This window comes from Lycium ferocissimum, chromosome 6 (genome assembly GCF_029784015.1).
Source record: "Lycium ferocissimum isolate CSIRO_LF1 chromosome 6, AGI_CSIRO_Lferr_CH_V1, whole genome shotgun sequence".
NCBI classification, from domain to species: domain Eukaryota; kingdom Viridiplantae; phylum Streptophyta; class Magnoliopsida; order Solanales; family Solanaceae; genus Lycium; species Lycium ferocissimum.
In genome coordinates this window covers 9164704-9178918 of record NC_081347.1, presented here as the reverse complement: position 1 = coordinate 9178918, position 14215 = coordinate 9164704, and the positions used below count along the sequence as shown (strand labels likewise).

The 14215-nt window shown below is 32.4% G+C and overlaps 1 protein-coding gene and 1 pseudogene across 1 annotated transcript; one reads left to right on the top strand and one right to left on the bottom strand.

The window, feature by feature from the left end:
* The first annotated feature begins 7524 nt into the window (after positions 1-7524).
* LOC132059239 (6,7,8-trihydroxycoumarin synthase-like) lies at positions 7525-9784 on the top strand (annotated as a pseudogene).
* Positions 9785-10845: 1061 nt separating this feature from the next.
* On the bottom strand, positions 10846-13465 carry LOC132059238 (premnaspirodiene oxygenase-like). Its single transcript, XM_059451793.1, has 2 exons — positions 12395-13465; positions 10846-11703 (listed from the first exon to the last, which is right to left on the bottom strand). The coding sequence occupies exons 1-2, from the start codon at positions 13295-13297 to the stop codon at positions 11092-11094; spliced, it is 1515 nt and encodes a 504-aa protein (XP_059307776.1). The 5' UTR covers positions 13298-13465; the 3' UTR covers positions 10846-11091.
* Positions 13466-14215: the final 750 nt, after the last annotated feature.

Sequence of the window (14215 nt, the reverse complement as noted above, 5' to 3'; positions counted from 1 at the left end):
TAGTTTGACTTGGTTTGGTGTTGGAAAAAAAAAACCCGACCATAATTGGTTTGGTTTGATTTTAGCTAAAAAAAGTCAAGCCGAACCAAACCAACCCGACATTACATATATTCAATTTTTTTAAAATATTTTATACATAAAAATATTTATTTGTAATGTAATTTATAAATATTTCTTAAATCTTTTTTGTAGTTTTTTATTTATTATCATATTATTCAAGCTTGAACTTAGAATTTTGAATGTCAGTAAGTTTTATATCTTATGGATGTTAGTAACACATATGAAGTCCAAACCAAAACCAACTCAACACTAATACTAACAAAAGAAATTCAATTTACCACTAGGAATGACAATAATGTTGGATATCTATTTTTTTGTTTTGCATAATTGGTTTAGAGAGTGAAAATACATAACTTAAGTTTTTTTTTCTTGTCATGTAATTAATACTTATTAGCCGTTCTTATTTTAGCATGACTTAGGGCCCATTTGGCTTAGCTTAAAAAAATCAGCTTATAAGCCAAAAAAATAAGTTGGGCTACCCCAACTTATTTTTTTGGCCTTATTTTAAGCACAAAATGGCTTATAAGCTAGCCAGCCAAACACTCAAAAAAGCTGAAAACAGCTTATAAGCTATTTTCAGCAACTTATAAGCTAAGCCAAACGGGCTCTTAGCATTTTTAGATTATGGTCATTTTCTTTATGGCTTATTAATTAGCAATATTTATGTTAACCTATTTTATTATCTTTTATTGAATATTTTAATACAATGCATCACTCTTCTCACATTTTGTGTTATTTTCTTATGAAACACCTTAATTAAATAGTTGTATCTTATTAGAACTAAAGAAATATTTGAAGTAAAAGTTATATGTATCGTATCAAGACTATTCCGAAAAAAAAAACCCGAGAAAATCAAATAACCCGAGAAAACCCGAGGTTGAAAAACCCGAATTTTATTGGTTTGATTTGGTGTATAAATTTAAAAACCCGACGCAATTGGTTTGGTTTAATATTTAAAAAATCAGAACCAACCCGATCCATGTACACCCCTAGTCCAAGCCATAGTTCGGAATGTGACACTCTCTTGCCCTCTTAGAATTTCAATAGAAGAAAACAGCTTCCGTATCATTATAAAATTGACTCAAATTTGTCCTTCCTCCATTGAATCAAAATGGCATGCCAACTCACCAAATCAATCATTTTTCTTCCATCACTACCCAAAATTACAAGAAAACATCTTCACTATATGTATCATTATCACCGCCAACATAAACCATCTACCTTAGACATTATTAAGATATTTCTTGTAAATTCACGTTTCTATGCTACCAAGGGCAGTACTTTCACTCTCTATTGATATGAACTTTTAATTAATGTCAAGGTCATACCATTGGTAAATTTGCTTTTTACTATGTAAATACTGTGTATTATGTCTCTTATGAATGAGTTTTCTTATTTTTTAAGCCATGTATTAATTGTAATGGTAAGAGAGAAACTATTTTACATATATAAGCATGTCAAGAAATTGTCAAAATTAGAAACTATTTTACATATATAAGCATGACAAGAAATTGTCAAAATTTTAACTTCATGGAGGTTCTAAGTATTATGATGTCAATATCTAGTCTACTTAATCTATAGATTTTGTTAAGACACTAGAGCACTAAATTCCTAAAGAGCAATTTATACAAACAAATGAGAGAGTGAAAAATTAACAAGGATAAATTTATATGATTTAAATGTTTTAGGGAAAATTTTGATGCGGATGCAGAAGCAGATGTGGGCAGGGCACTCATGGGAGAAGCATCTTTTATGGTCAATTCTGGGTGCAAAAGAGAAGACTCAGCAGGGGCGGAGCCAGTAAGGGCTTAGGAGGCGAACCCCCTTCGGCGGAAAATTACCCGTTTTATATATGGTTAAACTATTTTTTTTATGTACATATAGTAGATGTCGAATCCCCTCTAGCTTCTTCTTGTGTTATTACTTTTTCGTATTTTGAATCCACTTAGTGAAAATTTTGGCTTCACTACTGAGCATCATTCAGTCCAGGTGTTTAGGATGGTATATGTAGAAACAATACATGCCATATGTGTTATGGAATAGAAAAAGCGAAAGAGAAAATCGAAGAGAGAATGAATAAAAACTCATTGCATTAATTCATTACATTGTTTCTTGTATTGAAAATAAAAGACTACATCTCTATTTATAGAGAAATAAATAGAATAAAATAAAAATATTATTTTCCTTATAGATACTTAACTAAAAGGAAACTAAACATTTTATAATTAATGTAGTAACTAGACTTAGAAGAAAACTAAATGTTCTAGAATATTCCTAGACTAAAAAGGAAGTAAATGTTTTTATCATAAATTAAATCATAAAGTAGAAGAAAAGTAAATTTTAACATTCCCCCTCAAACTCAAATTGGTGTATACATTCCCCCTCAAACTCAAGTTGGTGTATCCAATTTGAGTTTGAAAACTTGATTCTTCTCCTTTTTCTTGAAAGTCGTGTAAAATTATTTTTTAACTTCAGCTTTACTGGCCAAGTGTGATGGTTTTCACTTTTCATCAATGAAGATTTGTGGAGTATTCAAAGATATATTGATGCTTGACATGGTTCAAAATAGGTATGGATAAAATTTATATGGATTAAAACAAGTATTGGTTAAAAATTGGTATTGATTGAAAATTGGAGCCCGGTGCATTGAAAGTGAACACGGGTTAAAATTATTGGAGCCCGATGCGTTGAAAGTGAGCACGAGTTCAAATTATTGGAGCCCGGTGCATTGAAAGTGAGCACGGGTTAAAAATGAGCCCTGCGTTAAAAATAAAAAACAAGGGTTAAAATTGGGTTGAAAATAAGTATAAGTTAAAAGTGGTTGAAAGTAGCTTTTCTTCTTCAATTCACAGATCCATTGAGATCAATGAACCTGGCACTGATACTACTGTTATGGAATAGAAAAAGCGGAAGAGAAAATAGAAGAGAGAATGAATAAAAACTCATTGCATTAATTCATTACATTGTTTCTTGTATTGAAAATAAAAGACTACATTATAGAAAAATTCATTACATTGTTTCTTGTATTGAAAATAAAAGACTACATTATAGAAAAACTCATTGCATTAATTCATTACATTGTTTCTTGTATTGAAAATAAAAGACTACATTATAGAAAAATAAATAGAATAAAATATATTATTTTCCTTATAGATACTTAACTAAAAGAAAACTAAATATTTTATAATTAATGTAGTAACTAGACTTAGAAGGAAACTAAATGTTCTAGAATATTCCTAGACTAAAAAGGAAGTAAATCTTTCTATTATAAATTAAAGTAAAATTTTCACAAACAGCTACCTTTTAGCTCCTTCTAACAACCTATAACTACATGTTCTACATTTACAATTCGTAGCTGGAGGACCCTATATTTAGCTAGTAGACGCGGCGACTTAAATATAGGATAAATATAACTTAAAATACACACGCTGAGAAAATTGAAAGTGTTATATTTATGGAAACAAAATCTATTCCAATTTAAATTAAAATCAGTTTTTAATGCTCCCTGATTCACGCAAATATCCTCCCATTCCATATCTGATCTCATATCTCATTCAAACAGCTAACAAGATGTTATGTTATATTGGTGGTTTAATAAGATTTGAAAAGTCTACTCTATATAAACTGATTTGACCTTTTGTGTTGGATTTATGCTTTAATAGTTGTATTTCGTATATATTTTGGCTATATTTTAGTTGCATTTTGACTGATCTGTTAGATACTACTTATTCTGGTTTACTGTTAACTATATTTCATATATGTTTTACATATATTGGGAGTGTATTTAGATGAAATTTGAACTTCTGTAACACACTGTACATTAAAAGTGGACTTATGGAATATATCTAAGTTATATTTACTATATATTTCGACTGTATTTAAATGGTTGAATATACTACAAAAAATTACCGTTATGGTGAAGAACTATAAACACGAATTAATCGAAGAAACATGTGAAAAAAATAAACAATACAAAATATACTTAAAATGCACATAAAATATAGATTTGGTTAAGTCACGTATCCGTAATAACCGAACTAAAAAATACAAACGAACTAAATATAATAAAAATACAACATAAATATATAGGTTAAATACACAGTGAAACGTAAAAATCAGTATATAATCTTATCTTTTTTGGGAATTAGATTTAAATTATGAATGAAATTAATGAGTAGTTAATTAGAGATAAACAAGGAAGATGAACTATTGTAAAACTGATTTGAAATTGGAGGAAATTAAGGGATATTGGGCATAATGGCGTGTATTTAGGGGGATAGAGAGAGGGACGTTTTTTGGCTTAAATTTAGGGGTGTGGAAAGTTATCAGATGAGTGGTAAAAAAGTGGTAGCTATAGGAAGTAAATATGTTATATTTTAGCTACTAAATATAATTATTGTAAAGTTTAGTTATGTTCCATAAATAGGTAATAATGTAAGCTATGCCAAGTAAATTTTAGTAAATTAAATCATGAAGTAGAAGAAAAGTAAATTTTAACAATATGGAAAGAGAGAAACTCAAGAATTCTAAGCAGATGACATAATCAGTGGGCAGAGAATTGCCAGATCTATTGCCTTCTCTTGCAATGTGAGAGTTGCAGTTGGTGTTCGAGCATTACAGCAGTCTTGGCTTATGTAAATAATAGATATTACTTGTTGAGATAGCTAGGATAGTACAATGATGTGGTACCTGAGGATATGTCTTGTTTTTGACGGACATAAACTGAAGCTAGCTGTGGTAGTTAGCTTGTTTTGTAATGTTCATTTAGATGATTAATACAAAATGTTAGTTATCAAAAAAAAAAAAAAGTTTTAGGAATTTAAAGAATTAAAGTCAAATAAGATGAGTGCAGTCTCATCAATAGGTTGTTTATCTTTAGAGTTTAGATAATTATGTTATTTTCCTCTAGATTAAACTACTAAATTATCGAGTCAAACAGGAGAACACTTGAATTTATTAGATATATCTTAATAATGATTAAGATGGATGGTTTATGTGGCGGTAATAGTATATATGATGAAGGTGTTGATGATTCTGGGTAGTTTGGAAGAAGAATGGTTGATTTGGTGAGTTGACACGCCATTTTAGTTAAAATGTATGAAGGTTAACAGACAAATAACAAACTTGAGTCACTTTTATAACATTAAAGGCATATGGACCGATAATATAATATTAAGAGCAAATATGGAATGATGGTATAATAGAGAGCAATATTAAATATTTTTCAATAGTAAAGAGTAGGAGGCAAATATGACCCCTTTCCCTGTTTTATATTTGCTTTTCATTTTTTGCACCGTTAAATTCATGTCATATTTGCCCCTAGCGATTGTTCCTTTGGGTCTAATATTTGCCACAATGGAGCCATGCAGACAAACAAAATGCTAAATTTATCACTGACTGTCGAATTGGTCTATTTATAATCTCTAGCCTCTGCAATAATTTGAAGCATAAATTTAAAATACTGAAAATTTCTAAATTCCATTGAACAATTGAAAATGGTCCAAATAGATCTAGAGATATACACATGTGCGGCTTTGACCGTGTCAATTAAATTAAATAATTTTTTCTGCAGTGAAAAAAATCATTAGTGAAGGGGCATATTTGAGATGAAAGATAATGATGGAAGCTCCTGTGAGACAAAAGGTAAACGGAAGGTATATACAAGACAAATCACAAACGTTAGATACGTTTGAACAATTTCCATTTACTTTTGGCTCCTTAAGGCTTATTCTAGTAAAAAGATATTAAACTTCATCCCTTGATTTGGCAATGAAGTAGCTAAATTCTATGAAATATATATCGTTTTCATGAATATGTTTAGAAAATATACCTAAGTTTAGTTTTCTGCAGAAATAATTTGGACGAATTGAAATGAATGTCGGAATGAGCTTCAAAACTTTGAACACTTTTATTTGATTACTAATTTATAAAAGTTAAAGTTCCAGCTTTGCCTTTGGAATATAAGGAAATGACACCTCTTTCACATTTGGAAAAAACTCACTAGGAAGGACCAGAGGCACGATTTGAGAAAAATGATTCAAAATGATGTTAAAATATATGGGAATCAAACTTATGATCTAAAATATCTTTTGAACTTTTACAAATTTAATGAATTATATATCATACATTATTTAGTTACTATGTATTATATTAAGTTTGTAGTTTTCCTTCATATTTTGAAGAAAATATATAGTTCTAAAAATAATCTCAATGTTACATATTTTCCATATAAAAGAAATAAAAACACATTTATCGATTAATTGAAAGTGAAATATATTTAACCATACATCACAAGTATCAAAATTATAACATATTGAGTTTGATTGTTCTTGTTTTAAGTGAATGATGTAGTTTTGAGTTCGGCAATTCTTCTATTACTATCTTCGAACTGCTTTCTCTTGTGATTTTCATTTTTGATGCTGTAAAAGAGTAATTGGTTAAATATGTAGTTTAAGGTAAATTCATCATCAGTTTTAGCCGTCATAGTAATTGCTGCTAAACATGTCTCTTTTACCGACAATTATTGCATCTTTGGCTGCAATAACAAAAACCGCAAAATTGTTTGATCGTATCATATTTCTGAGGCAACTTTAATGACAATAGTAATCGCCGCTAAAAGTAATTATTTTTAGCTACAAAAATATATAAGTCTTTACGAGCACTCGACTTAAATAATGCCGCTAATTAGCCACCTCGGATTGCAATGACATTTGATCAAGTGCGGATAAATATTTCTGCAGGCAAATATTTTATTGCACGCTAATAGATAAAATGTATTTCCGCTAATTAAAAACCTCTTTTGGTGTACAATTAGAAGTTATAAATTATTGTGAACCAAATGTGCTATTATCCATACAAGATATTATTCACACCCCATCTACATAGGCTTTGGCTAATGCTATATAAGATATTTATCTTGAAAACGTGCAAAATATGGATTGCTAGAGGACAAAGGTCATTTTCAAGCTTCAAATTTTGGTCCTATGATTTTTCTCTATCACTTTCATGACTTAATTTGTTTTGGAGATTTGTTTTGGAGATTTCTTGTTGCAATCGGGGGGAAAAAATCAAAGAAGCACTTGGTTCAAAATATAATTCAGGAATGACAGATGTAATGAGATAAAGTATTTCTAAGACCTAGACACTGTATAACATTTCTTCATGCTACACGTCAACAAAAAGATTCATCGCCCCCCAATAATATGTTATTATGGTAGCAAACTACACACATGAGTGAAGACCTATAATAGAGAGTCCTCCTTTTAGTATTTATTTAATTAAGAATTTAACTTATATAAACTGACATATTAATTTTTTACACTATTAATTTAATTTAACATGTTGCAGTAAGTCGCCGATCTAATTCCCTAAGTAAATGGTTCCTTTCGTTATGATAGTTACTATATTTTTGATAACCTCATAGTCTCAATATACAGGATTTATAAACACTCTAATAATCGAAAAAAGGAAAATGGAAAGGTTTAACCCAAGATCCATTTTATATATATAAGACATATCAAGTGACGAGGCAACTAGACCACAAAATGATGTTCTTTCTACTCCTTGTGGCCATTCCTATTTTTCTTATCATTCTTCTTCCTAAAGCCAAAAACAGTGGAAAAAATCATCTGCCACCAGGTCCTATTGGGCTTCCATTCATTGGAAATTTGCATCAATATGATACTTTAGCCCCTCATCTCTGCTCCAATAGTTGTCGTTTCTTCTGCAAAATTAGCAAAAGAAGTACTCAAGACACAAGATTTAGTATTTTGTAGTAGACCTTCTATTCTTGGCCAGCAAAAATTGTCTTACAAGGGCCATGATATTGCCTTTGCACCTTACAATGATTATTGGAGGGAGATGAGAAAAATATGTGTTCTTCATCTATTTAATCTCAAGAAAGTGCAATCATTTGGTCCAATTCGTGAAGATGAAGTCTCAAGAATGATCAAGAAAATATCTCCACATGCTGCTAATTCTCAAATCACCAATTTGAGCAATTTAATGATGTCACTTAGTAGTACAATTATTTGTAGAGTTGCTTTTGGCATTAAATTTGATGAAGAAGCACATGAAAGGAAGAAATTTGATTATCTTTTCGCTGAAACTCAAGCTATGTTGGCTAGCTTTTTTGTGTCTGATTTTTTTCCTTCTTTAAGTTGGATCGATAAACTTACCGGATTGGCAGATAGACTTGAGAAGAATTTCAAAGATTTGGATGAATTTTATGAAGAACTAATTGAGCATCATCAAAGTTCCAATAGGCCAAAATCCATGAAAGGAGATATTTTAGATGTTTTGCTTCAATCGAGGAAAGAGCAATCAACACTGATTGATCTCACTTTGGAGGACATAAAAGGAGTTCTCATGGTAATTTCTCATGTCTTGAACCTACCTACTTCTACACGCCCTCGCACACACATATACATACACATATAATTATATGCACATGTACAGATGTACGTTTTTACGCATATAGAGGGGACGGCAGGTTGGATCAAACATGGATGAGTCCACATGGGTTATGATCTAGCCCGTTCAAAATTTGCTTGAGTCAAAATGAGTTGAATTAAGATAGATCAACTGACAAGTCATCATTTAATAAATAAGACCAACATGACGCAGCCTCCCATCCTTTTGTATTTTGTTTTTTGAAAGCTAATTTATTTTTCTTAAAATGTTAAACCTAAAATATTTTAAAATTTCATAAATCCCAATTTCCAAATTCGATTTTGTATGTTTGAGTTTGGACTGTGATATGACACATCTGGTTACACTATTTGACTTTTTTAACCCAAAGTTTAACATGTCAAGCCAACAAACGGATTAAACACAACCCGTTTAAATTTAGTGGGCAGATTACTAAAAGATGGATTGAGTTTGTCAGCTTCAATGTGTAGCACAAATGTGTCCATTATTGCCTTGAGAATTTCTCATGAATTATCAATTTCTATCTTCTTCCCCATGAATTTTTGTGCAGAATGTGTTAGTTACTGGATCAGACACTAGAGCAGCTACAGTAATATGGGCAATGACAGCCTTGATAAAGAATCCAAAAGTTATGAAGAAAGTTCAAGAAGAAATGAGAAAATCAATTGGGAACAAGGGCATTGTGAATGAAGATGATATCCAAAATATGTCGTATCTCAGAGCTGTGATAAAAGAGACATTTAGATTACATCCACCTGGTCCGCTACTAATACCTAGAGAATCAATGAGAAAATCCACACTAGAAGGGTATGAAATTCAACCAGGAACTATAACTTATGTTAACGCATGGGCGATCGCAAGGGATCCTGAAATATGGGAAAGTCCAGAAGAATTTATACCCGAGAGATTCTTGAATAGCGATATCGATTTCAAGGGACAAGACTACGAGCTAATTCCATTTGGAACAGGAAGAAGAGAGTGCCCAGGGATTGCACTTGGGGTTGCATCCGTGGAACTTGCATTATCAAATCTTCTTTATGCCTTTGATTGGGAGTTACCTTGTGGGTTGAAAAAAGAGGACATTGACACATATAGCAGGCCTGGAATCAGCATGAATAAGAAAAATGACCTTTGCCTTATCCCCAAAAACCATTTCTAAAATACATTCCAAAGTGATTCTAAGACGAGTTCTTGAGGTAATAAGCTGAATTCATCATTGTTTTCAACTTGAATTATGTATACATATTTAAAATACTGTAAACAATATAATAAAATTATCCTCATGCTAAACCCATTGCTGGACTTAAAGATCTTGGAATCACATTTCATCCTCCCCCGTTTTGATATACTTCTCTTTATGATCCATTGAATTTATATTTCAGTTTTACGTCAATATCAAATTGATTTAAACCTCCATCCCTTTTGGTAGATTAAACTTTCTTTTGTTCTCCATCGCTCTGTTTATACTTTATATGACACTATTCAATTAAACTTAGTTAGACTACTGTATTAAATTTATAGTGGGGGAAGATATATATATATATATAACTCTAGTATAATTGTTAGAAAAGTTTTGTATTATAGATACATGACGACATGATCTAAACTTTGAATAATCACTAGAAAAAAATCGGAACAATTTTGGCAGTTTTAATACGGCAGCTATTGAAAACCGCCATAATAAACATTATACCACGGCAGCTGCTAAGCTAAAATGGCGATTTAGCATATACTAATATTTTGGGTTTTAACCGCTGCTATGTATATTTGAATTTTCCAACATATTATCTTGGTTTTTCTTGAAAAAGTCTAGAAAGATATCACTTTGTCACGCCTCAAATCTGAATGGGACAGACCATGCTCTATATGCAACTATTATGTACTTGTACCGGACTACATGCCAAACTTGAAAGATAATTGAGAAGCGTAGTGACTTCTGTATAGAAATGTGGCTATTAGCCTGACGCATACAACTGATGCACAACTGACCGCAAATAACCCACCAATACTGTCTATGAAGCCTCTACGGATACCTATAACTGGACAACTGATACAAGTGTCGTTACAGGGCCCCGACCTACCCGTGATCACTATACATGAAGATACTAGACCGGACTCGGCTCCAGATAGAAGTGGAGCTTGCAACACCTTCGCTGAATATCCGCAATATCTAGTGAGGAAGTCTGCCAACCTGTATATCTAAACCTGCAACATGAACAAAACGTCCCTCTCTTAACTCTCACAATTAGAACTCCATCCCTCAGTCCATTATGCTATAAACTTTCATGTGCATATGATACAATAATTAATATATATACATATATTTGAGAAGGCAAATTGTGCATCACCTCAACATTAAAAATGGTAAACTGAAATTTAATAGAAGTTAATTGTTTCAAGAATTCAAATACATATCCCAAACATGTACAGAGTACATCTTAAAGCATACAAAGTGGAACATATATAAACCAACTCTAGAAAATACAACAATTGTTGAGGTTTCAATGTTCTCCAATCAAAAACACCTCAAAGCAATACCCATTTAATATCATGTTTTTTTTCTAATGTGCCACTTTTATTCCTTCTACTGTCTCTATGAACTCATGAATCATAAGGAGTGGCAATCAAAATAAGATCATCTTTTCTTGTTGCAGAAACTCCGGGTGATTCAGTCATGTCAAGACTTTGATGACTTTGTCCATTAGGTAGTTTCCAGTCGAAGTGATAAAGTAATTGTGCCAAAAGTTTTCCAACATTGGCCAAACCGAATAACATTCCTGGACACATCCTTCTTCCTGAACTAAACGGAATAAACTGATGATGATTTCCAGTAAAGTCGACAGGACTATTCTCGAATCTTTCTGGGCAAAAGCTTTCGGGGTCATCCCAACTTTCAGGATCTCTTCCGATTGCCCATGCATTTACTAAGACTCTGGCTTTAAGAGGTATATTGTACCCATCAATCTTTGTTTCCTCCATGCATTCTCTAGGTACAAATAGAGGTACAGGAGGGTGCATTCGTAAAGTTTCTTTGATTACTAACTTCAGGTACTTTAACTCATCAAGATCAATCTGTTGAAAATCTTTCTTTCCCTTCAAGGATTGTCTTACTTCAGCTTGTGCCTTTGCTAAGACATTGGGGTTCTTCATCATTTCAGCAAATGCCCAATTTATAGTTGTCGATGTTGTTTCAGACCCCGCCGAGAACATGTCCTGCGTGATGAAGAAAACAGAATAAAACAACTAATAGCAAAAATATTATACACTATCAAGTCACTTAAAAGATAGCTACATGTAACAATCCATAGTAAGTAGGACTAGAAATTAACCCAAAGAATAAGGCCTGAAGGTTGAAATATAGGGAAGGCGTAAGAACTCTTTACACTCAGTATATATAAATGAAATCCTTTCTCTAATTTATTTACCTTCCCGTGCTTTTATATAGAAGAGAAGTTCACTTCATGGAATATGTTGGCCCATACAAATTGATTTGGCCAACAATTGTTAAGCTAGATTCGAACAAGGAAGCTCTTTTTAATTTTTCCAAACTTATGCCAGAAGTAGTCAATACTCATGTAAGAAAATCAGGGGTTCACATATTTGTCCTTCTTTCTATAAGAAAGATCTAGTAAATGTGGTGCAAAAAAGTAAGAACAATGTTAGCTCTTGTATGTCACTTCATTGGTCATTAACTATTAAGAGAGGATAATAAAACATTTTTTTGGTACAACCATCTGATATTCGGAAAACTGGATGGACTAATCCAGGTTCGCAATGTTTAGGACGTATTGAAGTGGAAAATTCTTCCTACTACAGGTTTCTCTATTGGAACCCGAAACTGCTTGTTAAGAACGAAAGAACCTCATCCATCCCCCACCAAACTAAATTGAGATAGAAAACGTACGAGTATTATTGCCTTGATATTGTCATCAGTGATGGGAAGTTGCTGTTCTCCGCTTTCTCTAACTCTTAGCATAACATCAATCAGGTCTTCGCTTCCAAATTCACCATTACCCTTTTTGCCATTTGCTCGATTCAATTTGTGCTCATTCACTACATATTCCAAGATTTCATCAACCTTACCATGTACCTTCAACAGTCTAGATTTTGAACCACCAAGGTCGTGAAGGAATTTCCATTTTGGAAAAAAATCAGCAAGATTAACTGCAATTGACAATGATAATATTTCCTTCATAAGATATATCAACTTTTCCTGGTGCTCATTGCATATCTTCCCTAAAGCTGATCTACAAGTTACCGAACTAGTAAACCAAATGATTTTTTCCGTAAGGTTGACAGGAAGATCGGACTTGAATCTTATCGATGAAATCATATTCAACAACTCATCTTGACAAATCGAGCTAACAAAGTTGTTAACCATCTTGGCACTCAAGAGTTCTAGTACACAAATTTTACGGATCTGCCTCCAATATGCACCATACGGAGAAAATACTACGTCTGTACTATTGTAATGAACGATGTCAGCATAAGTGAGTTTAGGCCTCGTTGCGAAAATGAGGTCGTGAGTTTTTAGTACTTCCTTCGCCATTCGAGGCGATGAAATGACAATCATAAGAACTTCTCCTAGCTGTAAGTGCATGAGAGGACCATAGCGTTTTGCTAAGTTTGTTAGGCCATGGTGAGGAAGTGGACCTGCCAAAGCTAAGTGGTGTAGGCTTCCAATAAAAGGTAGTTTCCATGGACCTGGAGGCAGTTTTAGCTTTTGGGCTTTCCATTTTCTTATCAGTAGAAGAAAGATGAAGAGAAAGATTAATGCAACATAGTTAAAGAACTGATAAATCTCCATTTCAGTAAGGAATGAAGAAGCTATTGATATGGATTTGCTCAACCAGTTCAGTAATTTAATTACTGGTATGCATAGTGGGACACTTTTTGTCTTATTAAATTATAGTAAGTCCAAAACCTCCGGTCATCAAATGTTGTCTGCTATATATAGTCAAGTTAATATGCACACTTCTCAATGTTTTTCATATAAAAACAACGCAGAGGACCACAGAGTTTGGAATATTTAAATAACATTGTGTACCATGTGAAATATATCTTCTTCGGTGAGCTGATTGAGGTGGATAAGTCATGTACACATACCAATGCTTTTCTATAGAATAATAATAGAAAGGAAAAAAAACAGAGGTTTGGTGCACAAATAAAAATGTTCCCATGTGAAATATTCTCACTGGCGAGCTGATCAAGATGGGTATGATACTTGATGATGATTTATTGGATTTGAATATCAAGTACAAACTTATAAGGGGAAGCTTGAAGGGTTTCTTTCACAACTAGAGTACTAATAGTTCTGAGACGGATCTAGGATTTAAATTTTAGGGGTTTAACATCTTAAATTTTTAGCGCTAACTTATTATATTTCTAAAGTTATGGGGTCAAATTTACTGTTTATTATAATTTTAATAAATTTTTACACATAAATTTATATCTCACATCGATAGTTTGGGGTTCAATTGAACCCCAACTTATGGAGCCCCATCCGCCTCTGCTAATACCATCCTTATGGAGTCTCCAAGCTTGTGGGGCAGCTGCTAAAGAATCACCACAACGTCATATGAAAGATCAAAAAGTATTTTCTATTTGAAGATGAGCTAAAAGGCTTTGAATTCCATACCTAAGAGTCATGAAAGTGAATAGACAATCATGAACTCTCAAGTTCAACGTTCAACAACATATCTATACCGAGTGTAGTCTCACAAAT

What these genes read in the sequence shown, in the direction of transcription:
- LOC132059238 (XM_059451793.1), bottom strand. Translation starts at nt 13,297, where the DNA reads ATGGAGATTTATCAGTTCTTTAACTATGTTGCATTAATCTTTCTCTTC. An exon ending in ATATCAAGGCAATAATACTC is followed by an intron (nt 11,704 to 12,394) that starts GTACGTTTTCTA and finishes TTCATCACGCAG; the next exon opens with GACATGTTCTCGGCGGGGTC.